Source organism: Tiliqua scincoides, chromosome 11 (assembly GCF_035046505.1).
Source record: "Tiliqua scincoides isolate rTilSci1 chromosome 11, rTilSci1.hap2, whole genome shotgun sequence".
Lineage (NCBI taxonomy): Eukaryota > Metazoa > Chordata > Lepidosauria > Squamata > Scincidae > Tiliqua > Tiliqua scincoides.
Window position 1 is genome coordinate 2,303,486 of NC_089831.1, and position 24,731 is coordinate 2,328,216.

A 24,731-nucleotide genomic window follows, 5' to 3' on the forward strand; every position below is an offset into this window, starting at 1 on the left:
GGGCAGGTGGTCATCAGTCAATCTGTCCAATCCCCTTTTTGAGGCATCCAGGCCTTTGGGAGCTCACAACACAGTGTGAGAGGCTGCAATCCTAACCACTCTTTCCTGAAAGTAAGCCCCGCTGAATAAAATAGGACTTACTTCTGAGTAGACCTGGTTAGGATTGTCCCCTTGGTTCACAGTCAGACTAAACTGATCTATTTCAAATGATTTTTGCAAGAACACTCATGGAGCCCTTCGCTTCCAGATGATATCTGGGTCTGCCTTCTGAGCTTACAGCAGGAGCAGTTTCAGGTCATCTAAGCTGTTTTGCTTTCTTTCTTGGAAGCTGACTCTCCATGCTCCGTGAGTCCGTTACTCTCTCACAGTCACAGATCACAAGAGCAACTCCTCCTTGCTCTGTCCTTCTTAGGGGAGATTGTGAACTTTTTCCAGTCTCTCATTCTGAACTCAACCAGGACCACTCCTGCTTAGCATTCTTCAGGCAGCCTTCAGCTCAACCACCACACCAAGCCTCCTCCATATCTAGTCAGTGGCACTATCCCTGAACAGGTGGCAATGCAGCCTCTGCTTGAAAATCTCCCTCAGCTGCACAAGGCAGAGGCAGACTGTTCCAAGGGCTAGAGAGCTCTTGCAATCAGGACATTCTTCCTCATGTTCAGCCTATATCTACTTCCCTGTAGTTTCAACCTGTCAATTCTAGTTAAGTGGCGAAGCTAATGAGTGGCATTCCTTATGAGGAAAGGCTACGGTATTTGGGCCTCTTCAGTCTAGAGGCGCCTGAGGGGGGACATGACCGAGACATACAAAATTATGCACGGGAAGGATAGAGTGGATAGAGAGATGCTCTTTAGATTCTCACACAACACCAGAACCAGGGGGCATCCACTAAACCTGAGTGTTGGGAGAGTTAGGACAGACAAAAGAAAATATTTATTTACTCAGCATGTGGTTGGTCTGTGGAACTCCTTGCCACAGGATGTGGTGATGGCATCTGGGCTGGGTGCCTTTAAAAGGGGATTGGACAAGTTTCTGGAGGAAAAATCCATTACGGGTTACAAGCCATGATGCGTATGTGCAACCTCCTATTTTAGAAATGGGCTATGTCAGAATGCCAATGCAAGGGAGGGCACCAGGATACAGGTCTCTTGTTATCTGGTGTGCTCCCTGGGGCATTTGGTGGGCCACTGTGAGATGCAGGGAAGCTGGACTAGATGGGCCTATGGCCTGATCCAGTGGGGCTGTTCTTATGTTCTTAGGTGTATGGGTGGCAATTGCACAGTGCAGCAAGCTTTGGGGGTGGGGGGCAACAAGCTGAGCTTGACACTAGTGGCCAAAATTGTGAAAACTTTGATAGGTACAAATAATACCATCATATATGTCACTGGAAATGGAATTTAATGCAGAATGCAATGAAACAAACTGCATTAGAATATCCATATTCTATCAAAAGTTATGGCCAGAAAACATATTTATTTACTTAGGCTGCAGTCCTAACCGCACTTTCCTGAGCGTAAGCCCCATTGAACAAAATTGGACTTTACTTCTGAGTAGACCTTGTTAGGCTTGTGCCCTAAATAAATTTGATTTTTGTTGAGGGGAAGGCTCCAAAATCTTCTTTGACACTGGGTAGCAGATGCCTTAGCTGCACCACTGTTCTGCCCTTGGAAGAGACAGAGAGCAAGTCCTCTCCTTCCGCAAGAAGCCCTTTAGACACTTGGAAGATGGCTGTTACAGCTCTAAGAGCCCAATCCTAAGCTCATTAGTGTCAGCAGTATGAGTGGACTGCTGGCACAGGGTGTCACAAACTTGCCATAAAGCACATTTATAGCATCCTCCATGAGCAAGAGATGACCTCCAGGCAGTGGTAAGGTTTGTTGAGGTGGAGGGGGGGAGAAGGCAGGGGAGGAACAGGATGGGGGGGCAGTGACTGGTAGACCCTGGTCTGCCGGATCCAATGCTTTGTGTTGGACTCGAAAGCCCAACACGGAGCTCCTCCGGTCTGGCAAAATAGCCAGAGCAGACTGGAGGAGTCCCACTGCAGGGCCTGCACCCTGGCACCTGCCACAGCTCCCACAGGATGCAGTGGCAGCCATTTTGGCACTGCTGCTCCTCTGGGCACCAGGCAGTTTAGGATTAGGCTGTTAGTCTTCTCCAGGTTAAGCATACCAGGCTCCTTTAATGGCGTCTCAAAAGGACTGTTTCCCGATCAAGTACATCTTAGTTGCCCTCCTATGAACTGGCTCCACCATATCAATGTCCTTCTTAAAATATGGCGTCCCAAACTGGGCACAATATTCTGCAAAGCATCTTTTGTGCTTTTTGCTAGTGTCTTTTCTGCATGTTTTGGTAAGACTGGGGTCCTTTGAAACCATTTGGTTTTTTACTTGTATAAACCACTGTGTGAACTGTTTTTTGCTAGAAACATTTAATAATGTCAGTGTATCCAGTGGGGATTACTCCATGGGTAAGAATTTAAAGGGTTTTACTTGAGTCCCACTGAACACAATGGACTTGCTCCTGACTTCCAAAAATCAAGGATCAGACTGAAAGGCCTCTCAGCATAGATGGATTTGCAAGCATATTTCACAACACATATTACAAGAATCCTAACTAGAAGCTCCAGACATTGTCAGGCCTGTTCTTTACACTGAACTATGGCTCCTTCCTCTTTTTTAAAAAATCTAGACACATTGTCTTATATGCAGGGTTATATAAGTTATTTGATTCTCTCTGTAAACTGCTTTGTGAACTTTTTGTTGAAAAGTGGTATACAAATTCTGTTAATAATAGTAATAATAATATAAGGCAGATACAAGATCACATTTGTATTTCCCAGTCTTATCATGTGGCAACAGTATGTTTGCATGCCTTGTCCTCATGAGCAAGGTACATCTAACCTGAGCAATGAGACTAGGCTTTGTCTGGAGGAGGTGATTTTCCACCAGTCAAATTTTAGATCTGGGATTATTCAGATAGATGAACTGCATAAGCATCTGGTTACTTTCAAAACTGGTCAGGCTGACATTGTTGAAAGCTGGGTATTGTGTGAATGCCATTATATCTGGAATATAACAGGGACAAAGGACGACGTCAGGAATCCAATAGGTAGCTAGAAAGATCTGTGCAGTCTGGGGCAAAAGACAAACACAGAGCACAAATTCCAGGATTCTGCTGTTAGCTGCAGCCGAGAACTAGAAGGAAGCAGCAAGTTCCGTGCATTTATTTACAGTCATGTGGCACATTTTTCAGAGCAGTTAGCAGTGAGAACGATGCAACACAACAGCCCCCCGAAACCCCAGCTGAAGTCCGCCTAAACACTCACAAGTGCCTCATTTTCCATCAGTGCTAAAATGCTAAAGTCAGCCAATGCAGCCTTATTTCGGGAAGGAAGATCCCACCAACAGATCTGGGAACAGGATTCCTGTAGAAAGACATGTGTTGCGGCAAATGTGGATCTGGACCAAGTGCCATTAGGTTCACTGCCACCAAGTCCAACAGGTAACTCTCTAATCTTTGTGGTTCTTCTTGCCCTCTACCAATGTGCTCTAGAGTCCCCGCATGACTGATCTAGGGAATTCTAGCTGCACAACTGTCCACCTATGTGATATTCCTAAGCAAACTAGGGAAAGTGGCCAAGCGCTTTTCCAACTGCTACTGGAGATGTCCAGGCACTTTTCATCCACAGCGATGCTATGTGAAATAAAACTGTGAAGCACCTGCTTTGATCTGAACTCACCTAGCATAGAGCTATAACAGCTGGCAGTTCAGCTACTCACAAGAGAGAATAAAGAAGTCGAAGTAGAAGAGGGCTACCAAGACTTAAGAGGAAAGAAGGAGCCCACGACTAGGGCTATAAGGGGCCATCTGGCCAGGTTTCAGCTGGACTGCTTCTTTCTGTGCAGCTCTTTCAAAAAAATCCCGGGCTGTTCCCAACTGAGAATTGCTTTCTGTAGCCACCTTTCCTTCCAATCATGCATTTAGGGCACAGACAACTGTGCCTTCACCACCACTAGGAAGGAGGAGCAGGCAGAAATTGGAAAGGACTGTCCTCCCTTGTGCCTGCTATGGGTTCTAATAACTCCCTGATCCCTGTGAAGCTTCAACACCACCTGTGATGGGACAAGTTCCCTTTCCCTCTTTTTCAGAAAATATTTTCCAGCAAGGCAAACAGCAAAGGCATCCCTGCTGGGCTCTCAGCGTTTCACTCGCCGCTTTTCCAATTCCTCCTGCACCCGCCGTCTCAGGGCCTCACGCATAGCTGGTTCCAACTGGTTCTGGGCACTGACTTTTTCTGCTACCTCCTCTGGATCATGGTCCTGCATGAAGAAACAAACAGAGAATGGAGACAAACATGTCTGGGAAAAACGTCAGGGAATGCTTCAGCCTGCCATCAATTTTCCTGTCTTTCACACATTGTGGCTCACTCATCCTTAGAAAGAAAAGGGAGAGGTGCACGTCCTTTCCACATTTGACCCCTATGCACTGCTAAGGCATTTTTCAATAAGCTGGAATTAAAATGTTGGCTCTGAATTTTATTTCCTTTTTGTTGAATTTTGCTTTATTTTGCTTTTGTTGACTAAAGCACCAAGTGCTTTGTCACTGTGTAGCAGTGTTTTCAGAGCAGATGTGTTCTGGCATGAAGGCAAAAACACAAGAGAACTGGCTCAATTTGATATTTTACTACACCAGACTTTTAGTAGGGGGCCCATAAGGAACATCTACAAATAGCTATTTGTTGATCTTGAACAGGTGTAGCCATACCACATGGCTCTTTGCAAGCCACATGGCTCTTTGACATATAACATACAACTTGCAGAAACAGGTTGGTTAAGCTCCCTTTTGCATCACAATAAATATAAAAAGTAAACAAAAAAATTTCAAGCTTTATAATTACTTGCTGGGTATAATCTGAGAGTCCACTGAATTAAAACATGAGTTTAATGTTCATGGTGAGTAAATATATTTCAGAATTTGAATGTTTCTTAAATATTGCGACTCACAAACATCTCTCCTGTGGGTCTCAGACATCTGGAGTTTATCATATATAGCTCTTGCATTAAGAAAGTTTGGCCAGCCCTGGTCTATAATAAAACTGATAATTACCACTTTGTGAACTTTTTTGTTGAAAAGTGGTATATAAATATTCTTAATAAATGGCAGAAAGATTTAGGGATTGAAATCTTTGCAACCAGGCCCATTCCACCATTTGCTCCATTTTATTAGTCCAAACATGCTTCCGTGAAACAAGGCAGTGGATTATTTTCAAGTACACGCAAAGCAGAACTTGTTGTTGGGGAAGAGGCCACAGAGCCTGGTATGATCTGGCAGTGCCACTAGGACAAGCAGTGCAGAAAGGCAGGGAACTGTCAACAAGACCACCAGCTACTTCATGGGCCTCTCATCTCAGTGTCAATGTTGCTTTTGCCAGTTCACACTGGACAGGCTGATGCAGCCATCACAGGAAAAGTCAGAAAAATTGTCACAAACCAGATCTGTAGAAAGGTAGGTCAATACAGACGACACTGGAACAATACAGTTGGGCAAATGTGTGGCCTGGGAGCTCCACTGAGATGGGAGTGAATTAGTGATCTTAATTGCAACAAAAATAGTTGTTTGGGGAAGCAACCCCTTTTACCCACTCCCTTAGCATTCAAACCTTCATTTCTGATAGGCACCTGTGAATTCTAGCTAGAGATCACGTTTCCTTCCCATGGCAAGGGGCTTTGATCCCTGGCTCCCCTGATTGCCGCAGGCAGCCACATACCTGATGTACAACAATTGAGGTGATCTTGCCACTGTCAGCTTCGAATTCCAGGCAGAAGAGAGCCGGTCCATAAGGGTCTGGGTCAGTACTGGAGCTGCTCTCGCTTGATCCCTCATATTCCAGACCAGATGCGGTTTCCGCTCTACCTGAAAAGCAAAGAATAAGTACCTGGGAGGAAGTGGCTGTTTTTCCCACTGCTTAGTATTCACACAGATATGGGGGTCACAGGCAAAAGCGCCCACACTGCTTGCCTCAATCTCATCCATCCTAATTTGGTCACTACAGGTGTCCCCTGGAATCTGCAGGGGATAAGTTCCTGCAGCTACCATGGATAGCAGCAAACCCTACTCACATTCCCCCCCACCCCCCAATGCTCAGGACTCTCCTCTCTTCATTTGCATGCTTTTCAAAAGGATGACTTTTCTTCATTTCGCTTTGGACAGAAAGGAAACACTGAGAAGCTAGACTCATAGATGCTAGAGGAAAGCTACAGGAGACTTCAGTGAAAACTCTAGCAGGAAGTGGAGAGCACTTCCTGTTAGCACCTCCTGTAGCTTTTCTTTAGCAGCTGTGGGGTGAGTCATGAGTGGGGGGGGGCAAGGAGATTTGAGAACCATGGATAAATGAAACTACTAGTATGGGATCCATGGACATGGGGGGTGCCTGTACAATATCATGCAGTACATACCTCCTGGGAGTATTTAATGTGCTAGTTAGTCCAGCTCTGGAAAAAAGCATCACCCTCTTTGTTTCCTACAAGAGCTTAATTGCCACTTAGTAGCAGAAGCACAAGAAGTAGGACATCTGGAGGCCTGAACTCACTTCTTCGGCGGGGGTGATAGACCTGCTGATCTGGTTTCCTGGGCCGGGGTGGGGCTGGTGTGTGCCTCTTCTTCACTTTTTCTTTAGCCTGCTTCATCTCCTTGTCATAGTCATCCCTGGAAAGGAAATGGGAGGGCAAAGCTTTTGGAAAGGATGCAACTCAAGCATTGTTCTGTTTGGGAAGATTTGTTTGCTACTCTGGAAACCTCCTAAATTCACACATAAAACTGTGTGAATTTTGAATTATAATAATAATAAGAGGATAATAATCCTTAGCATCTATTCAGCATTCCGGAGTATTAAAAGGAACTTATTTGCATTAGAATTATTGTTGTTACATATTATCTCTAGTTGTCAGCCTTGAAATAACCCTGAAAGGCAGGCAAGGATTATTATCCCCATATCCCAGATTGGAATGTTGAGGCAGAAAGGAAGTGGCTTTGCCTAAGGCAACCTCGTGGATTCTGGGCAGAGGGATGGGAAGGAAGTCCTGATTCACAGCTCAGCCTCTTAGGTCACTAGGCTATACCAGTCCTCAGGAAGACAAAAGGATCTGTTTGCCTGCCCGATTTCATATTTTTCTAAAAACTTTTGGTTTTACACCCTACACCCAACAGAGGTTTGGCCACAAGTGGGCTGCCCAGGGTGACCAGATCCAATGGAGGACAGAGGGCCTGATCCTATTCAATTTTCTAGTGCTGGTGCAGCTGTGCCAATGGGGTGTGCACTGCATCCTGTGGTGGGGAGGCAGTCACAGAGGCCTCCTCTAGATATGGGAACATTTGTTCCCTTACCTCGGGGCTGCTTTGCAGCTGCACCGGTGCTGGAAAGTTGGATAGGATTGGGCCCAGAGTGCCTATGCCTTTAACTATGGTATAGAAGTAGGAATTTGGGCAGGTGCAACTCAACATGGAAGGGTTTAAAAAGCTGCACTTGCCCAAATTCCCTTTAATCATGGTTAAAGAAAGGTAGAGGAACTCTGTCCTCCATTGGATCTGGTCACCCTGGGGCTGCCTAATCTTAAACTTACAGAGAGCAATGATGGAGAAATTGCTGGTGTCAATGGGGAACCTTCCTTAAAATTACAGGAACCAGTTCTTGAAGGTGCTGCAAAGTGAGCCAGGAATGCAGTTCCCCTCCAATTGGGTTCAGCATGTGAGAGTCTCTCACTTTGTCCCTAATGCTCAATCAGCCTCCTGAGCAGTGGCATAGCGGGGGGGGGGGCAAAGCACTAAGTTTGCTGCAGCCTGCAAGGGTGGGGGACAGCAAAACAGAGACATATGCAAGGAAAGGGCCCCTTGCACACCACGGTTACCAGATCCAATGGAGGACAGAGTGCCTATACCTTTAAGCAACGTATAGAAGAGGGAATTTGGGCAGGTGCAGCTTCTTAAACCCTTCCATGTTGCGCTGCACCTGCCCAAATTCCCTCTTCTATACGTCGGTCAAAGGCATAGGCACTCAGTCCTCCACCGCATCTGGCCACCTGCTTGAACGCCTCGGTGAAGCTCCCTGCCAAACTTCGTGCTCTGCCCCCCTCCAGCTCCGCCACTGCTCCTGAGCGCGCAGCGCACACGTGGATGAGGTGGGGAGCTCCAGCGCGCTCCCTTCCCCGGCGCTCCAGGGCTTGGCTTGCAGGCGCCCCCCGGAGCTCCCCACTCGCAGAGCGCGCGTGTGCAACAGGGCCGACCTCGCGGGGCTGCTGCGCTGGAGAGGACGAGGCGCTCCCCCAGCAGGACGGGGGCAGCATCTCCTCCGCGGGGCTCGCCGAGAGGGGCCAGCGGGCGGGAGGCGGCGGCAGCAGCAGCCGCGAGGGGTCCGGCGCGCACCTGGCGATCTGGTTGCGTCGGATGTGGCGCACGAAGCCGTGGCTCATGTCGAGGCGCCCCCCGGGCCGGCAGCCCTCCCAGCCGGGGCTCCCCTGCTCCGCAGCCGCGTCCATCGATGGCCGCCTCCGGAAGGCGAAGCCCGGCCAAGCCCCGGGGAGGAGGAGCCGCCGATGGAGCCCGCCCAGCCAGCCGGCGCCCAAGCTCGGCCCCCCGGGTGGCAGCACAAAGGAGGCGCGCTCTGCACATGCTCGGCGGCACTCATCTTCTGCGCTCAAGCGGCGGGGCGCACCATGCATGTCTCCTCAGACGTAAGTCCCGCTATAGTCAATGGGGCTTACTCCCAGGAGTGTAGCCTCAGAACCCCATCCTATGCATGTCTACTCAGAAGTCCCATTACAGTCAATGGGGCTTACTCCCAGGAAAGTGCGGGCAGGAGTGTAGCCTCAGAACCCCATCCTGTGCATGTCTACTCAGAAGTAAGTCCCATTACAGTCAATGGGGCTTACTCCCAGGAAAGTGTGGACAGGATGACAGCCCTTGCAACGACCTCCCCATGGAGGCTGGAGCACCTTCCACTGCAGCCCTGTCCATACACCCGCCCGCAGCAATGTCCCCTGAACCCAAGCCTGCGTTGTTATGCACCTGGAAGCAGTCTCAGGAAGGGGGCCAGCAGAGCTCAGCAGAGTACATCGGAAGAGTCCCGCTGGGTCAGGCCTAAGGGGGCCCACCTAGTCCAGCTTCCTGCATCCCACTGTGGCCCACCAGATACCTACAGGAGCACATAACTCAACAAGAGACCTGCATCCTGGAGTCCTCCCTTGCATCTGGCATTCAGAGACAGCCTACTTCTAGAACCAGGTTGCACAGACCAAGACCCATCATGGCTTGTCATCTGTGAAGGACTTGTCTCCCATCATCCCTTTTTAAAAGCACCTAGGCCAAGTGCCATCATCACATCCTGTGGCAAGGAGTTCCATTGATCCTACACTGGGTAAAGACATACTTTCTTTTGTCTGTTCTAACTCTCCCGACACACCCAGATGAGTCTTCAGCACTCCTCCCCAGCTGCTTGGCAAGAAAGAAAAAGGTTGGGAAAGATGGTACTAATTGTGCAGCGGAGAACAGTGACAAGAACATCAGAAGAGCCCTGCTGGGTCAGGGCAAAGCCCATCCAGTTCAGCTTCCTGCATCCCAGAGCAACCCACCAGATGCCTCAGATAACACACAACAAGAGACCTGCATCCCGGTGCCCTCAGATATGGCCTACTTCTAAAACCAGGAGGTTGCCCAAACCCATCATGGCCTGTCACCTGCAATGGGCTTTTCCTCCAGAATTGCAGCCTTAGTGCAACCCGCTACAGCTATGCTAATAGGCCGCAATCCTATCCACACTTACCTGGAAGTAAGCCAAAGGGAAAGGGCTGCTTGCATGCCACAGGGAGGTTCCAAGCAAGACTTTCAGTCCAATCCTTACTAAGTATGTGTACTTAGAAGTAAGTCTCATTAAAGAAAATTGGCTTACATCCAGGTAAGTGTGGATAGGATTGCAGCCTTAGTGCTTTGCATCCTGTCTAGCTTTGCACTGGCTGCAATCCTGTCCACACTTACCTGGGAATAAACCAAAGGGGAGGGGCTACTTGCATGCTGGAGGGAAGGCTCTGTGCAAGACTTTGAGCTGAAATCCTAGGCATGCCTACTCAGAAGTAAGTCTCATTATAGTCAATTTCCTTACTCCCAGGTAAGGCAGGCTTTGGCATGCCACTTCAGGTCTCACATAGCCTGGGGCCAGCACTGCCCAAGCCCAGCAGCTCTGAGATTGTGTTTGTAATCCAAGCCCTGGAGTCACCAGGCAGCATCCCTGTACCAAGTCATGTTGGCATCCTTCAGTCTCGGAAGACTATGGTGTCATGCTCTGAATGGTGGTTCTGAAACAGAGTGTCCTCTCCAGTGTGCGAAGCCCGGGTAAAGTAGGTATGGAGGATAGGCTGTTACCCATGCAGCAAATCCCCCCTCTCCACGTTGCTGAAATTGTCCAATGGAAAGGCAGAGGTTTGGTTCCAGCGGCGTCGCAGGAGTTGCCAGAACGTGACTGTGTTCAGCCACGAACTGCCTCAGGGACTCCGGCTCCGGATTTTGCCTCGAGGTTGACTCCTGAAGCCTTTTCCATAACTGGATGTAGCCACAAGGCAGTGGAGGTTTGGGATCAGAGTTTTCCTTCTCTCAGATGAGCTGCCTTCCCAGGCTAGAGTCCCATCTACCCGGTGGCTGTTTAGTCGCCTCTTACGACAAGTACAGCCAAACTGAGGGCCTATTCTTATCCCAGCCCCCAGGGGAATGTACCAAGTAGCCTCTTGAGATAATGTCTGTTACCTCTATGCATGTCTACTAAGAAGTAATCTCATAATAGTCAATTGCCTTACTCCAAGCATTCCAGCCTCAATGCTTTGCACCCCTCTCTAGCTATGCCACTGGCTGGAATGGCCTCTGTGCATGTCTACTCAGAAGTAAGTCTCACTGTAGTCAATTGTCTTACTCCCCGGTAAGTGTGGATAGTGGATAGGATTCCAGCCTCAGTGCTTTGCCCCCCTCTAGCTATGCCATTTGCTGCAGTGGCCTCTGTGCAAGTCTACTCAGAAGTAAATCTCATTGCAGACAATTGTCCTACTCCCAGGTAAATGTGGCTGGAGTTGCGGCCTCAGTGCTTTGCCCCCCTCAAGCTACGCCACTGGGCGGCAGCTGCGCTCCTTGCTCAGGCTCTTTTGCAGGGCTCCAGGCAGAGCCTGACTTTACCCTTCTGCGCATGCGCGTCCACTGACTGGCTGGAGCAGGCGCGTCCAGCCTGCTCCAGCCAGAGCCCGGGCTTCACCCTTGTGTGCATGCGCGTCAGCCTGCCGCTCACCCGCCCCTTGCTGGAGTCGCTTTTGCGCCGACGTCACAGAAAGGCGCGCCTCGGGAAAAGCTGCTCTGGCGCATGCGCAGTGTTTCGGAGACACGTCCGTGGGGATGTCCGGGCGAGTGAAACGGGAGCGGGACTCGCGGCAGTTGCCCCCGCGGGGCTCGCTCGCCGCCCGCATCAAGCAGGAGCCGGGCGAGGAGAGGGCAGGAGGCGGCCCCCCCCGAGGCTCCCGGAGCCGGGCGGCGGAGCCGGTGCGGGTGAAGCGGGAGCCCGAGGAGGAGGAGCCGCTCCGGGTCAAGCGGGAGCCGCAGGAGGACGAGGAGGAGGAGGAGGAGGAGGAGGACGGGCCCACCGGTGCGTGCTTGGCGCCTGGACCTGCAGAACTCCCTGCCACAGGAGTGCGGGGCTTGAAGCCAGCCTGCACACGCGCATCAGGGATCCATTGTGTCCATCTGTGGCCGGGCAGAAGTGGGGTCGGGGGGCTCAGGTGGGGGGCAGACTGGGGGCAGGCATCTTGCTTGGTCGCTGGGGGGGAAGAGCCTGCCTAGCTGCTGTGAGAAGCACAGCTGCCGCTGTGCAAGGTGAGGCAGAGCCTCCCCACCGGAGTCCTTCAAAAAGTGCCGTCGTCGTGTGAGGTGCTCAAGCACTCTCATCCCATGCGCTTCATTTCGCTTCGCGCATGGGATGAGAGTGCTTGAGTGCCTCACATGGCGACGGCACTTTTCGAAGGACTCTGGTAGGGAGGCCCTGCCTCACCTCGCACTGCAGCAGCTTTGCTTTTTGAAGGGCTCTGCTGAGGAGGTTCTGCCTCACCTCGCATGGCAGCAGCTGTGCTTTTCAAAGGACTCTGGTGGGGAGGCTCTGCCTCACCTGCCTCACCTCACATGGCAGTGGTGCTCTTCTTCCCCTCACATGGCAACAGTGTTTTTCAAAGGACTTTGGTGGGGAGGCTCTACCTCACCTCACATGATGGCGGTGCTTTTCAAAGGATTCCACTCACATGGCGGTGGTGCTTCTTGAAGGACTCCAGTAGGGAGGCTGTGCCTCACCTCACATGGTGGCAACGGCACTTTTCAAAGGACTCCAGAGGGGAGACTCTGCCTCCCTACCCAGAACACTAGTGTGGTCTTATTTATATGGTTCTAACAGAAATAGCTATAGTCAGAGCAGCCTGCCTCTGAATACAAACTTCTGAAGACAGATAGTGAATGATGGATTCTGGAAGTGCATCTTTTCTTCCCATATGGAGCGAGTGAAGGCAACAGGCAGTGCAAGTTCCAGCAAAGGAAACAGTCCCAGACCGTTAGAGCAATGATTTTCAAACTTTTCATCTCATGGCACACTGACAAGACACTAAAATTGTCAAGGCACACCATCGGTTTTGTGGCCTGTGGCACGTCACACCTTGCTGCTGGTGGGGACTCACATCCCGCCAACAGGTCTACTGATAAATGACCCTCCCTCAAACTTCTGCAACACACCTGTAGACCAACTGTGGCACACCAGTGTGCCACAGCACAGTGGTTGAAAATTGTTGCTTCAGAGGAACTCTGGCTGCTTTTTTTCTGCAAATATGCAGAGGGGTTCAACAGTTTATGCTGTTGTGCCTGTGAGTGCTGTATTTGGTTTAGGTGCTCTTAAATTCTTGCATATCAGTTTGTGTGCTTCTGTTGGATTCCTGCTTCCGAAGCAACTAAAAACTTGATAAATGCAGGGAATTCTTTTTGCTGCACTAAAGTGAAATTTTTGATAGTCTTAACATCTGAACACTTCTGGGAGGACAGATAGTTCTATGTGCTTGCTTATTCTTTGGTGCTAGAGAACTCATCTCACTTTTCTCATCTGTTCTCCTGTTTCAGTGAAGTATGGCCGATTTGATCCAGAGGACCGACGGAGCAGGCACTGCCCATACTTGGATACCATTAACAAGTAAGTATTGTCGTAATTAACAGTATTTATATAAACCACTTTTCAACAAAAAAAGTTCACAAAGCAGTTTACAGTATAGTAATGAATGGAGAGAGGAGGGACAAGTAGTAAGCTATGATGTTGTAGAAAAGACACATGTGCAGGAACTGAAAAAGCATGTTGTTAATAGTGGGAAGTAAATTCAGACCAGCTTTCACCCTGCTTGAATAATGATGTGCAATCTTTGCCATTCTAAGGCTGTGGGAAAATCCTTCCATTTGTTCTTGAAGTAAAACATTTTAAATTGTGGAGAAGGTGGAAACGTGTGCGGACCAGAAATAATCTAAACTTACAGAGAAGTCCTGTTGCCCAAGTTACATTGGTGGTTTCTTATTAATGAATGGTGTGGTTCACATGGGAGTGGAACCACCTTAAGGTGATCCAATCGCAGGCTATCTGGGCTTTAAAAGCCAGAGCCAGCACTTTAATTTAGGCTTGGAAATGTTTTCGTGTGCAGTTGTGCTGGCACAGAGTGGGAGGATTATGCACCCTGCAGCTCCTGGCCATAATATTCTGGCTACCAGATTTTGGACCACCTGGGGCTTCCAAACCATTCTTGGAAGCAGCCTCACAAAATGTGTGTCATGGTTGTTTGATCTGGATGCAACTAGGTGTGGATAACTGAAACTGGAGTGCCATCGTTTAGGTTGGTCTGCAGCTGGTGAACCAGCCACAGTTGGCAAATGGTGCTTCTAGCCACAGTGATCATTGAAAGTTCAGGGGCAGCTCTGAGTCCAGGAGCATCTCTACATTGGAGATGGGCAGATTATTTCCTGGATACAGTAGAAAGAGCATGTCCACTTGTTGGCCATGAGTGGTGAAAGGCAGCGGCTGAGCTTCTTTGTCCTTCATGTTGATGAGGGAAGTGTGTATCTGTCTGTACCCATGGAGCTGATGACAGAGTAACTTGCTCTGTTTTTGTCTCCTCCTCTTGCTCTTCCCACTTCCAAATGGGTTGTCTCGAGGAAGCTCATTTGCAGATGGGGAGGGTGAGAGAAAGCAGCCGCAAGTCTGGCCTGGTTATCCCTTGATGCCACCTGTGAGTGGCAGCAATTGTCAATGTGTTTTTTCTCACAACGTACACTGATCTCAGGTATTCACCTCTTGTGATGTCACTTCCGGCTTTCGGGAGACTCTTTTGGGTTCTGCAACTCTAGGGCAAATGTCTGTAGTAACAAATTGTCTCTCTTCCTCTGCTGGCTTCGCCCTTTAGCCACAGAACTTGGAAGAGTTTTTCAGCAATTTTAAACGCTGTGCTCCAAACCCTCATGGCTCACCTTTTGTGGTACACCAGTTGACAATCTCTAGATTTGGGAGACTTCCACTCCTCCAAATGTGCCGTTCTTGGTTTATGTGCTTGGCAGCCAGTCTTGCTGCAATAAATGGGACTTGCTTTCATGTGAATATGGTTAGGGACGGGCTGTCAAGAGAGTCCCCTCTGCTACCCATGCAGAAAAGGGTGGCCCTCCCCCTTGCATGTCAGTTACAGGCTGAACAGTAGCAGTGACTCTTCTGATCTTCTGCTCTTGTAGGAGCGTTCTGGACTTTGACTTTGAGAAGCTGTGTTCAATTTCGCTCTCGCATATCAACGTCTACGCCTGTCTTGTGTGTGGGAAATATTTCCAAGGTGAGTTTGCCACTAAGTTTTGTTCTTAGAGGGAGATTGTTGCTCAGTGGCAGGGTTTTCATAAAGGTCCAGGACAGAGACAGCAGCAATAGCAGGGCTGCAATCAGACAAAGATAAGTCATCTGTGCAGTGAGAGGAAATTTGTGAGCTGTAGGTAAGTGAAACCACAGATATGGGACCCACAGATATGGGGGGGGGAAAATGCTTGTAGATTATTATATATATTAAAATCTTTTCAGAGAAATTAAGCTGCTAAGAAAGAAATTTTGCAAAGTTCTTGGATTCCCCATGTTTTCTGTCTCCTTTCTTCTCCATAGGTCGGGGCTTAAAGTCCCATGCATATATTCACAGCGTCCAGTTCAGCCACCACGTTTTCCTCAATCTTCATACCCTGAAGTTCTACTGTTTGCCAGACAACTATGAGATCATTGACTCTTCTCTTGAGGATATCACTGTATGTGGCATTCCTGGTGCAGAATTAGGGAGAGACGTGGGGGACAGACAGACAGCCAGTGTGCTGCTCAGGGCTGTGGCTCTTGTCCTTTAAGCCCCTGAATGTTCATCCAACATGCTGTGTGGGGACTTTGACTTAAAGCAGGGGTCGCTAAATTTTTTGGCCAGAGGGCCACTTCAAATATCTGGCATGGTGTAGTGGGCTGGAAAAATAAATAAAATTTAAATATAAAATTTAAATAAATACATTAGGAAATCTCAGGAAGCATAAGGCCTTCAGATGGCCCTAAAACATCACTTCTGGTTTTTAAGGATAATCAGGAAGTGATGCATTTAGGCCTTTAGAAGGCATTCTGAGGGGAGGTGCATGACCTCCCTGGCCCTCAGAACACCCTCCAGATGTGACTGGAGCACAGCTTGCAGGACCAGAGGCTTGCAGGGGACCAGAAGTTTGCTGTGGGCCGGATAGAAGCTTGCAGCGGGCTGCATCTGGCCCCCGGACCAGGGTTTGGAGACCCCTGACTTAAAAGAAAAAGAGCCGCTTCCCAGAGCTACTTCCTTTCGCTTGAGCTTCAGGACAGTTTCTGCTGTATTGCAGGAATGTGCTTGCCATGCACGTCTCTGGGCTGGAAACTTAGAGCTAAATTTGCTTTCAAGCTGGAAGGGTCTGTGCTTCATCCCACACCTTACATGTAGCAACTGACATTTTTAAAATATCTTGTAATAGTTGTGCTTACGTTTGAAAATATTTCAGGATGATGAATTGTAAAAGATGCTTGAAACTCTTTACTCATCTGTAAATTGGGCTGCATCTTAGTATTTATTGTAGCAGGTTGCTTGCCAGGGAGGACAAGCATGCCTGAGCTGAGCTCCTGCTGCTACACTGGTTCAGGGCAAAGCTTTCAGCAGGGGCAGCTTGTGCTAACTCTCTCCTCTCTTGCCTTTCCAGTACGTGCTGAAGCCTACCTTTACTAAGCAGCACATCTCCAACCTGGACAAGCAAGCCAAGCTCTCCCGGGCCTATGATGGCACCACCTACCTGCCTGGCATTGTGGGACTCAACAACATCAAGGCAAACGACTATGCCAACGCTATCCTCCAGGTACTATGGCTTCTTAAGTGTAGACCAGGCTGGGGTGCTTAGGCAGGGCTCGTGATAACCTCAGGAGTATGTCCTGTTCTCTGCAAGCTCACGAGTTAATACTTGGCTAACACTTTCTCTGAGTACGGAAGCGCTTCTTGGACTTTCTTGTTGTGAAGGCAAAATAATCTTTTGATGCTCAAGGCCCTATAAACTTTCTCTACTCTTTTCATTGAAACCTTCTTGCAGTTGGAAAATAGTCGGATAACAATATTGGATGCTATTCTGTTTACTCATTGCTATGATTTGCTAACTGGTCCAGCAGTCCTCAATCTTAACAGCGCTGCAACCCACTTGTCCTCCTTTGTGATGCTCCTGGTGGTGCCAGGGAGGCCTCCTCTGGATCACACTGGGCCAACAGCCCACTCTACTGACCTCCGGGTGCCTCAGATTGGCCTGTGGAAACCTCCAAGAGCCACTTCCAGTTTTCGGAAGCAAACCGGTAGTGGTTTTCTGAGGCTTCTTTGGGCCATTCTGAAGCCCATGGAGGCCAGTAGAGTGGGTCACCAACCTGGCGTGACCCATAAGAAACCTCCAGGGTTGCCAAATGCTTCCAGAATGGTTCTGCTTTGGAGCCATTCAGATGCAAGCGTGAGCAGACAGTCCCAGCCTTCAGCCCACCTTGCATGGGCTCATGACCCACACTTTGGGAAAGACTGGACTAGTCATTTTGTTCATATTTTAGACATGCTGTTGGTAAAACAGAGCTTTGGGGACCTGATCCTAGGTTTGGCGTGAGACACCAAAGCTGAGCAGAGACAGAATGATGATGGTTGCATATTGATCTGAGCGATTGACATAGTGCTAGTTCTTTAAATTGCTGCTGCTCCCTAGGCACTGTCCAACGTCCCGCCCCTGCGGAACTATTTCTTGGAGGAGGAGAATTACAAGAACATCAAGCGCCCCCCGGGAGACATAATGTTTCTACTGGTTCAGAGGTTTGGGGAGCTGATGAGGAAGCTATGGAATCCCCGGAATTTCAAGGCTCATGTTTCTCCCCATGAAATGCTGCAGGCTGTGGTGCTCTGCAGCAAGAAGAACTTCCAAATCACCAAGCAAGGTGGGCCTTGAAGGTGGCGGAGAGACTGTGCCAGAAGCAGCAGGCTTAACGCTTGTGCTACAACTTGGTTCTGCCCATAATAGGCAGTGCACTAAACCAGAATCTGGGTGGACTTGTCCTGTTTTTGTCCTGCCTGTCCTTCATGGAGCTTTGGGTGGTGTGCTGTGTATTTTGTAACAAGAGGAAGTGTTACAACTTTCTAAATAAGTTTCTCGCCACCCTTGTTCCTGTGATGGGTTGCAAGTAGGTTCTGAAGGCTTAGAAATGAGGAAATGGCAGATACAAGAATCTGAAACTGCAAATTCTTCTCCAGGCTGTCACGTTTACTTATTAAACAAATAAATAATAGACTGAGTGATTGCTTTCTTGGTCTTGGACCTGTTTACTTATTAAACAAATAAATAATAGGCTGAGTGATTGCTGTCTTGGTCTTGGACCTGTGAGTGCCTACTCTGGAAGGGGAGTCCTGCAGGATTCCATTAGAGAGGGCCTGCCTAATCCTGTACCCTGTTTCCCATAATAGTTGAGCAGATGCACCCAGAAAGCCCAGAGGGAGAGCATATAAGCAAATAGCCTTCGCTTCTCAGCACCTGGAACTCAAAGGCAAGGCACAGCCATGGTGGGAGGGAGGCTTCCGTTTTTATTGTAGAAGCCAGAGCCTCCTTAGTGCAGTTTGCATTTTGGCTTTGTTGCTTACTTTCACTCATAATCTCTGTCTTCTCCTTGGTTGCAGGTGATGGGGTTGACTTCCTTTCCTGGTTCCTAAATGCCCTGCACTCAGCTCTTGGTGGAACAAAGAAGAAGAAGAAAAGTGAGATGATTTATCATCATCATGCCATTGGTGTGCCTGGCGCTGTGTATTGAACCCTGATGCCCTCTTGTGGTTTTGCAGCACTGCAGCTGCAGTTCAGTTGGCAGGGCTAATTCATTTCCCCTGAGCTCCCTCTGAACTGTACTCTGTAAATGAGCTTCTGTTAGGAAGGGCCCTCTTTCCGGGGTGCCCTCTTGTCTAGGGGTAAATTGGCTGTTCTGCCAGGACTTGTGTAGAAGCAGGACAAGAGGAAGTCCCATCTAGCAGGGAGGGAGCTTGCCAGTCCTCTGGTGCTGGCAAGATGGCTATTCATGCAGTGCTTTTTGCTCCAGTGCCAGGCAGCTACCACTCCACTTGTAAAGTTGAAACAGCAACCCATGCAGGAATGGTGTCCAGGGCTCCCTCAGAGTCCATAGCATGGGCAGCACCTAAGCAGCAGAATACAACTCTAGTGGTTACAAGGGGGGAAAAACCCAGTCAAGCACTTTTGGAATTAGAGGAAGGGAGGGAACCAAGCGAATGAATACTTAATTAACATTTTGTGTGTGCTGTGTCATTTTGCAGCTATTGTGACAGACGTTTTCCAAGGCTCCATGCGGATATTCACCAAGAAGTTGCCACACCCCGATCTGGTAATTTTCCTGGCATGGCTTGTGATCTTGCCTGTAAGGGAGTGAAAAAGGTGTGGGTGAGAAAATGTTCTTGCGCTGTCTGCTGCTGCAGGAAAGCATTTCGTTGGTGACATAAGAGACACATAAATCAGAAAAAATCTTTCCTTTTATGTATACAATTTAAGAAACAACATATGGATGACATGAGCAATTCTTCTTGACTTTTCTTGAAGGGAGAATAGCTATCTTTGGGATAAACTCTAGGCCCCTTCCTCTGGGGTCAGGAAGCAGTCTCCTTTTTAGGGGAGAGCTCCCTCCTTGATCTCCAGATGACTTGTGTTGATGGCCTCAGTAGGGCTTCTCATCAGAAGGCTAGCAGAACTAAAAACAAGTGGATCAAAAGATTCCACAATAGCAGAACCAAAAAAGTCTGAGTGAAGAGGGAACTGCTTGCCAGCGCAGTGTTTGTTCAGGTCTCTGCTCTGTTGGACTCCAGCGTTCAGAGGATAGTCTCCCTCACCACCTAGTGCCCTGAGTCGAATTCCCACCTGATAGCAATTGTGGGTAAAGGAACACACTTGCACTGCTTGTTAAGAAGTGGAGAGGGTTCTTGGGCTACTTCACGAACATTGAGTGTTTGCTTCTTTAGTAGCAGCAGATCCTAGTTGCCACAGTTTTTACTGAAGGACTTTCTATGAAGCAGTGTTTGGGGATCAGAGGGAGACCCCTCTCAGAAAGCCGGGCGGAGTTTTGCATACACAGACACCCTGGGCCTTAGAAGGTTTCAAGCTCCAAAGGGGTTGGGGGAGTCAGGCACTTCCCAGAGCCCCTCCTGACCTCTTCAAAATGGCTCCTTTGCTTTCTTCCACCACTCATTTAGGTTAGAAATATTCTGAGAGAGAAAGCAGGAGAACCAAACTCATACTGTGTTCTTAGGCAGCCAAATACGGTATCTGTGACCTGGCTTGCAGGGACTCCCAGCAAGCATCTGTCAAAGGCACAAAGCACACCCCTTCCTTCCTTCCTTCCTTCCTAGAGACCTGAGGGGTGGGCGGAACTTGCAGTCTGGTGTTCAGGCCGGCTGTGTCTACCCCAGGACTTGCTCACTTGGATTTGCTCACAGTCGTCTTTCTCTTTCAGCCTGCAGAGGAGAAAGAGCAGCTGCTCCAGAACAATGAGTACCAGGAGAAGATGGTGGAGTCTACCTTCATGTACTTGACCCTGGACCTCCCCACAGCCCCCTTATACAAGGATGAGAAGGAGCAACTCATCATTCCTCAGGTGCCGCTTTTCAACATCCTGGCCAAGTTCAACGGCATCATGGAGAAGGTAATGCTGTCTTGTCTTTCCCATACAGGGCTAGAGGGAATCGAATCAGACTTGACTTTGTGTTGCTTTGATGGTTGAAGGAAGCGGCCCACCTTTGGCCAGACCAAATCTTCCCTGTCCCCATTTTCTCAGTGTTCAAGCGGTGCTCTGATTGCCGTCTCAAGGGCAGAGACATGCTCAGAGTATCTGGTCGTCTTGCAGGGAGAGGAGCAGCAGTGTTGACCAGAGCTGAGCCACTGGCCTGCCATGCCTGTGCCACTGGCTTCTGGTGCCCACTGGCTGATGGAACCCCTTTGAACTTAGGGAGAGAACACAAAGGCAGCAGCGTGGGTTGTTGCAGCAGAAGCCTCTGTCTGCTCCTAGCCTCTGGTGCTAGAATTCTCAGCTGGAGTTCTTCTCCAGGGACAGCCTTTAGTGCTTTAGTTCTTGACTCAAATGATTGGCTGTTCATGGCTGAAAGAGGACAGTTTGGCTGTGCTAGATGTCATAAGACCCATCATTGCTGTTCTGGCACTGCATGAACTGGCCTCCAATTCCTGTTGAAATCCGTCTCCAGGTGTTGCTTTCTCCTTCAGGAATACAAAACCTACAAGGAGAACTTCCTCAAGCGCTTCCAACTCACCAAGCTGCCTCCTTACCTCATCTTCTGCATCAAGAGGTTCACCAAGAACAATTTCTTTGTGGAGAAGAACCCCACCATTGTGAATTTCCCAATCACGTATGTACCACTGTTCTCCACACGATGGGGCTCTGCCTCCTGGGTCTGGTTGGGTGGGGCTCCTTGTGCACTTGAAGGTCCGTCCGGGGCAAGAAGAGAGATGGGCAAGAGTGCCATGGCCAGGTGGGTGTTAGCCTCCTGTTCTCTTCTACCTGAGGGCACCTGCTGACTGGCTGCCAGCATTTTTCTGAACTTTGGGAGTGAAAGTGACATTGATATGGATCTTCAGACTGACTTTTCACATGGGAACTGTGCTGCTGAGGCTGTAATTCAGTGACTTTCAACTGGTGTGCAAGAAAAGTCTGCAGTGTGTTGCAGGAGTTTGGCGTACAGCAGTTGAAAATGGCTGAAAACCTCTTCTGGTTTCTGCTGCTCTGTTTCTAGGGCTACTCTCTGTAGTCTCAAATTTTCTGACCCTCTTCCTCTGCTGGTTCTGCCAGACAATCATTTGCCCCAGAAACAGAGCTGCAGAACCCAGAAGAGTCTCCTGGAAGCTGGAAGTGACATCACAAGAGGCAAAGACCACAGAGGTCAGCATACCACGAGAAGAAAAATGTTGAAAATTGCTGCTGTAACATGTAGCACTTTTACAGCATGTTCCACTTTTATTCCCTGGCCTGGAAAATGGCAGCAGTAGCAGATGGGGGCGGGCAGGCGTACCTGGCAGCAACCCGGGGATTCTTCATGCCAGGGAAGCAAGTCTCATTCACCACAGGGATCAACAACAAGATAGCTGAAGACCAAATCTCTCTCCCCAGGGAACCAGTTTCCTCCTCCCCTTCTTGCAACTGCCTGTTGCCTTAGAAATAAGAGTCAGGGCTGTGGTAACAGCATGTGCTTTTAGCTTGTGGAGATGGCGGGCGGAGAAGGCAGCTGGCTCGCAATCCTTCCATCCCATCCTCAGAGTGACTCTTGAAGAATGAGTTGCTGACAGAGGTCTCTAAGTAACTGTAGTTGCCAGCAGGGTCTTGACTTCTGGGTGTGGGCTCTGGAATATCTCCAGGAGCCTAAAAGAGCATCCCTGAGAGAGCTCTTCAGTCCCTCCCATTAGATTTCTTTTTCTGACACCCAGTCCATATTGACCCTTGGATAGGAATATTGGTTCTGGAATCTGTAGAGAGGAGGTGCCTCTCTCTTTTTCCTTTGTATAAGTAGCGATTGGAAATCACTTATACAGAAGCCTATATCGTCTTATGGGTGTGAAGCAAAACTGGCCTCTTGACTGTTGTCTTCTCCTCTACTGCAGGAATGTGGATCTCCGGGAATACTTGTCGGAAGAAGTGCAGGCCGTGCACAAGAACACAACTTATGACCTCATTGCGAACATCGTGCATGATGGGAAGCCAGCAGAGGGGGCTTACAGGATTCACGTCTTGCACCATGTGAGTCCTGGCGGGGGGAGCTCTTTCCTGTGTGTGTGTGTGTGTGTGTGTTGCCTGCTGTGATGTGGAGTGGCACTGAAGCACTCTCAGATTTCAGAGGAGTTGTGCTCTCCCTTGCAGCTTCAGCACTTGAGGGACATACTTGCTTCCCACTTGTCATGGACTGGGGGGCAGGTCTCAGGGTTCCAGGAGGGACTTCTGTTTTTTGGACTTGCTCACATTCACAGCTCGGTGGTACCCTCTGCCAGTTCTGCTCATCTTCCAGAGAAGGCTGGGCTTTGGATGTGGGTAACTAGAAGCTAGGAAGGACACAAGAGAAAAACTCCAAAGATGGTGACAGAAAGTTTGGGAGGGAAACTCAGGTCACTGTTGGAGCTACGTCGTAGTAGCTACGTCCAACATCCTGGTAGCTACGTTGTGCTGCTTTTTGGGCCTTGCTGCCACTTGGCCTCCCTGATATGGGCCTGGGCCTCAGCCCCAGCCAGAGTGACCCCTTCTGCCAAGTGTGTTCTCCTTGCTGGTTCATCATCAGGTGCAGCTTTCCCATGTCTTGACCTCTCCCCCTTCCTCATGACCTGCAGGGCACAGGCAAGTGGTATGAACTGCAAGACTTGCAGGTGACAGACATCCTCCCCCAGATGATCACACTCTCAGAGGCATACATTCAGGTGAGTCTTGAGCACTGGGGCAATATCCACCAGGAACCTCCGTACCCAGTGAGGACACACTGCTGGGGAAGGTCTAAGGAGCTTCCCTGCCCTTGAGCATCAGAAGGCCCTGAGTTTCTCATTTATTTTCTTGTTCCTGCCCTGCCCTTTGTCCTTTTAAAGAGTTCAGGGGATGTGCTTGGCTCCCCCTCCCCATATCCCACAACAACCCTGTGAGGGAGGTTAGACTGAGAATGGCAGGGCCAAGGCCACCTGGGAGTCTTGTGGCTGAGCAGGATCCAGACCTGGGTCTTCCTGGTTCCAGTCCATCATGCCTGCCACACTGGCTCTCGGGATTCCAGGGGACAGGCAGGATGCCAGTGTAAGCGATGACTGCCTGCCAGTGGCAACAGCCCCTTGGGCTCCCTGTCTGAATTTTGCCCAAGCTTTGCCAAGTTCAGTGTTGGGATAAGGTGTGGCCAATTCAACAGACTGTGTGTGTGATGTGAATAATTCATCTTGATGGAGGAGAATGGGTTTTCAGTGCAGTCACACATGCAGCCAGAAAGGCAGCTCACAGGCTTTGGTTTTTTTTATTTCTGTAGATCTGGAAGAGGCGAGACAATGAAGAAGAGACCAACCAGCAAGGGGCATGAAAAGGCAAGGTGGAAGTCCCCAAAGGGTAGTGAGAGCACAGGAAGCTGTGATTGGCCCCAGCTCTCTCCTGCGAGATGGAGGTTGCAAAGAAGCAATCCTTGGAGTCTGGGTCCTGCCAGGTCATCGCCCCTTCCAAAGCCTCTTCTGGCTCTCCTGTCTTCTGGGGGAGACTCCTGGCCTGTTGCCACTTTCAGTCTCTGCAATCTGAGAAGAGCTCATGGGGTGGAAGCTCAGAACCCCCCACCCCGCACATTTCATCCTCTTAGAGGCTTAGTTGGTGGAGAAGTCAGTTCAAGAAACCTGGAGGCAGGGAGAGACTCTTTTCCCATGTGTTGGGTTGGACACTTGTGTTTCCATGTGTGTGTGCATTAAATGTTTGTACTTTGTTTTGTATATTGGCTGTCTTTTCTGAGAAAAGAATATGGCTGACAAGTGCAGGCATTCAACAGTTGATCCTGCAGCAACCCAGAGAATTCCTCTCAAACTGGGTGCAGTTTTGTGCCAAGAATTTTCCATGACAGCATGGCAGACCTGGGTGTCTGAAACTTGAAGTGGTGAGTCAGGGAGAGGAGTTGCTCACATTTTGCAAGCCCTCTCATTTTTGTATTTGTCTTTGGGTGACGGACTGGCAGCAGCAGAGCTAGTCAGCGAGGCACCAGTGTGCATCAACCAGGGACAAGAGTGTGCTTGGAGTGTGCCTGGTAGGTTTCTCACTGTTTGGACTGGGCTTCTGAACTGGGCTTCATCCTACTGACTACTCAGTATTCAACACAACAAGTCTTTGAACTCGATCCCGTTAATGAAGGGTATGATGATAGGGTGGCAGGTTAAATGCTCTGAGACTCACACCCTGAATGTCAGAGGATAACTGCCTGATACCCCTTGGGCTGTTCATGCTGGAGGACAGCAATATTCCACATTTTTCTTCTCATGGCACACTGATGTCTTTGATCTTCTCTCTGGTCTTGTGAGGTGAGTCTCTGCTGGGTTCTGCAGTTCTGTTTCTAGAGCAA

At 49.3% G+C, this 24,731-nt stretch overlaps 2 protein-coding genes across 2 annotated transcripts; one reads left to right on the top strand and one right to left on the bottom strand.

Moving 5' to 3' along the window:
* Positions 1-3,219: 3,219 nt before the first annotated feature.
* C11H2orf68 (chromosome 11 C2orf68 homolog) lies at positions 3,220-8,536 on the bottom strand. Its single transcript, XM_066639617.1, has 4 exons — positions 8,419-8,536; positions 6,590-6,705; positions 5,768-5,913; positions 3,220-4,319 (listed from the first exon to the last, which is right to left on the bottom strand). Exons 1-4 carry the CDS (start codon positions 8,529-8,531, stop codon positions 4,197-4,199), a joined length of 498 nt encoding a protein of 165 aa, XP_066495714.1. The 5' UTR covers positions 8,532-8,536; the 3' UTR covers positions 3,220-4,196.
* A 2,842-nt stretch (positions 8,537-11,378) lies between these two features.
* On the top strand, positions 11,379-24,111 carry USP39 (ubiquitin specific peptidase 39). The gene is made up of 13 exons (XM_066639616.1): positions 11,379-11,668; positions 13,174-13,243; positions 14,815-14,909; positions 15,227-15,363; positions 16,312-16,464; positions 17,338-17,563; positions 18,297-18,374; positions 18,939-19,006; positions 20,126-20,314; positions 20,890-21,032; positions 22,279-22,414; positions 22,996-23,082; positions 23,667-24,111. The coding sequence occupies exons 1-13, from the start codon at positions 11,422-11,424 to the stop codon at positions 23,715-23,717; spliced, it is 1,680 nt and encodes a 559-aa protein (XP_066495713.1). The 5' UTR covers positions 11,379-11,421; the 3' UTR covers positions 23,718-24,111.
* The last annotated feature ends 620 nt before the right edge of the window (positions 24,112-24,731 follow it).

Coding starts and splice junctions, on each gene's coding strand:
- USP39 (XM_066639616.1), top strand. CDS start 11,422: ATGTCCGGGCGAGTGAAACGGGAGCGGGACTCGCGGCAGTTGCCCCCG. Junction 11,669..13,173: donor GGAGGAGGACGGGCCCACCG/GTGCGTGCTTGG, acceptor CTCCTGTTTCAG/TGAAGTATGGCCGATTTGAT. Junction 14,910..15,226: donor GTGTGGGAAATATTTCCAAG/GTGAGTTTGCCA, acceptor TCTTCTCCATAG/GTCGGGGCTTAAAGTCCCAT.
- C11H2orf68 (XM_066639617.1), bottom strand. CDS start 8,531: ATGGACGCGGCTGCGGAGCAGGGGAGCCCCGGCTGGGAGGGCTGCCGG. Junction 6,706..8,418: donor CGACGCAACCAGATCGCCAG/GTGCGCGCCGGA, acceptor TTTCCTTTCCAG/GGATGACTATGACAAGGAGA. Junction 4,320..5,767: donor CCTCAATTGTTGTACATCAG/GTATGTGGCTGC, acceptor TTCTTCATGCAG/GACCATGATCCAGAGGAGGT.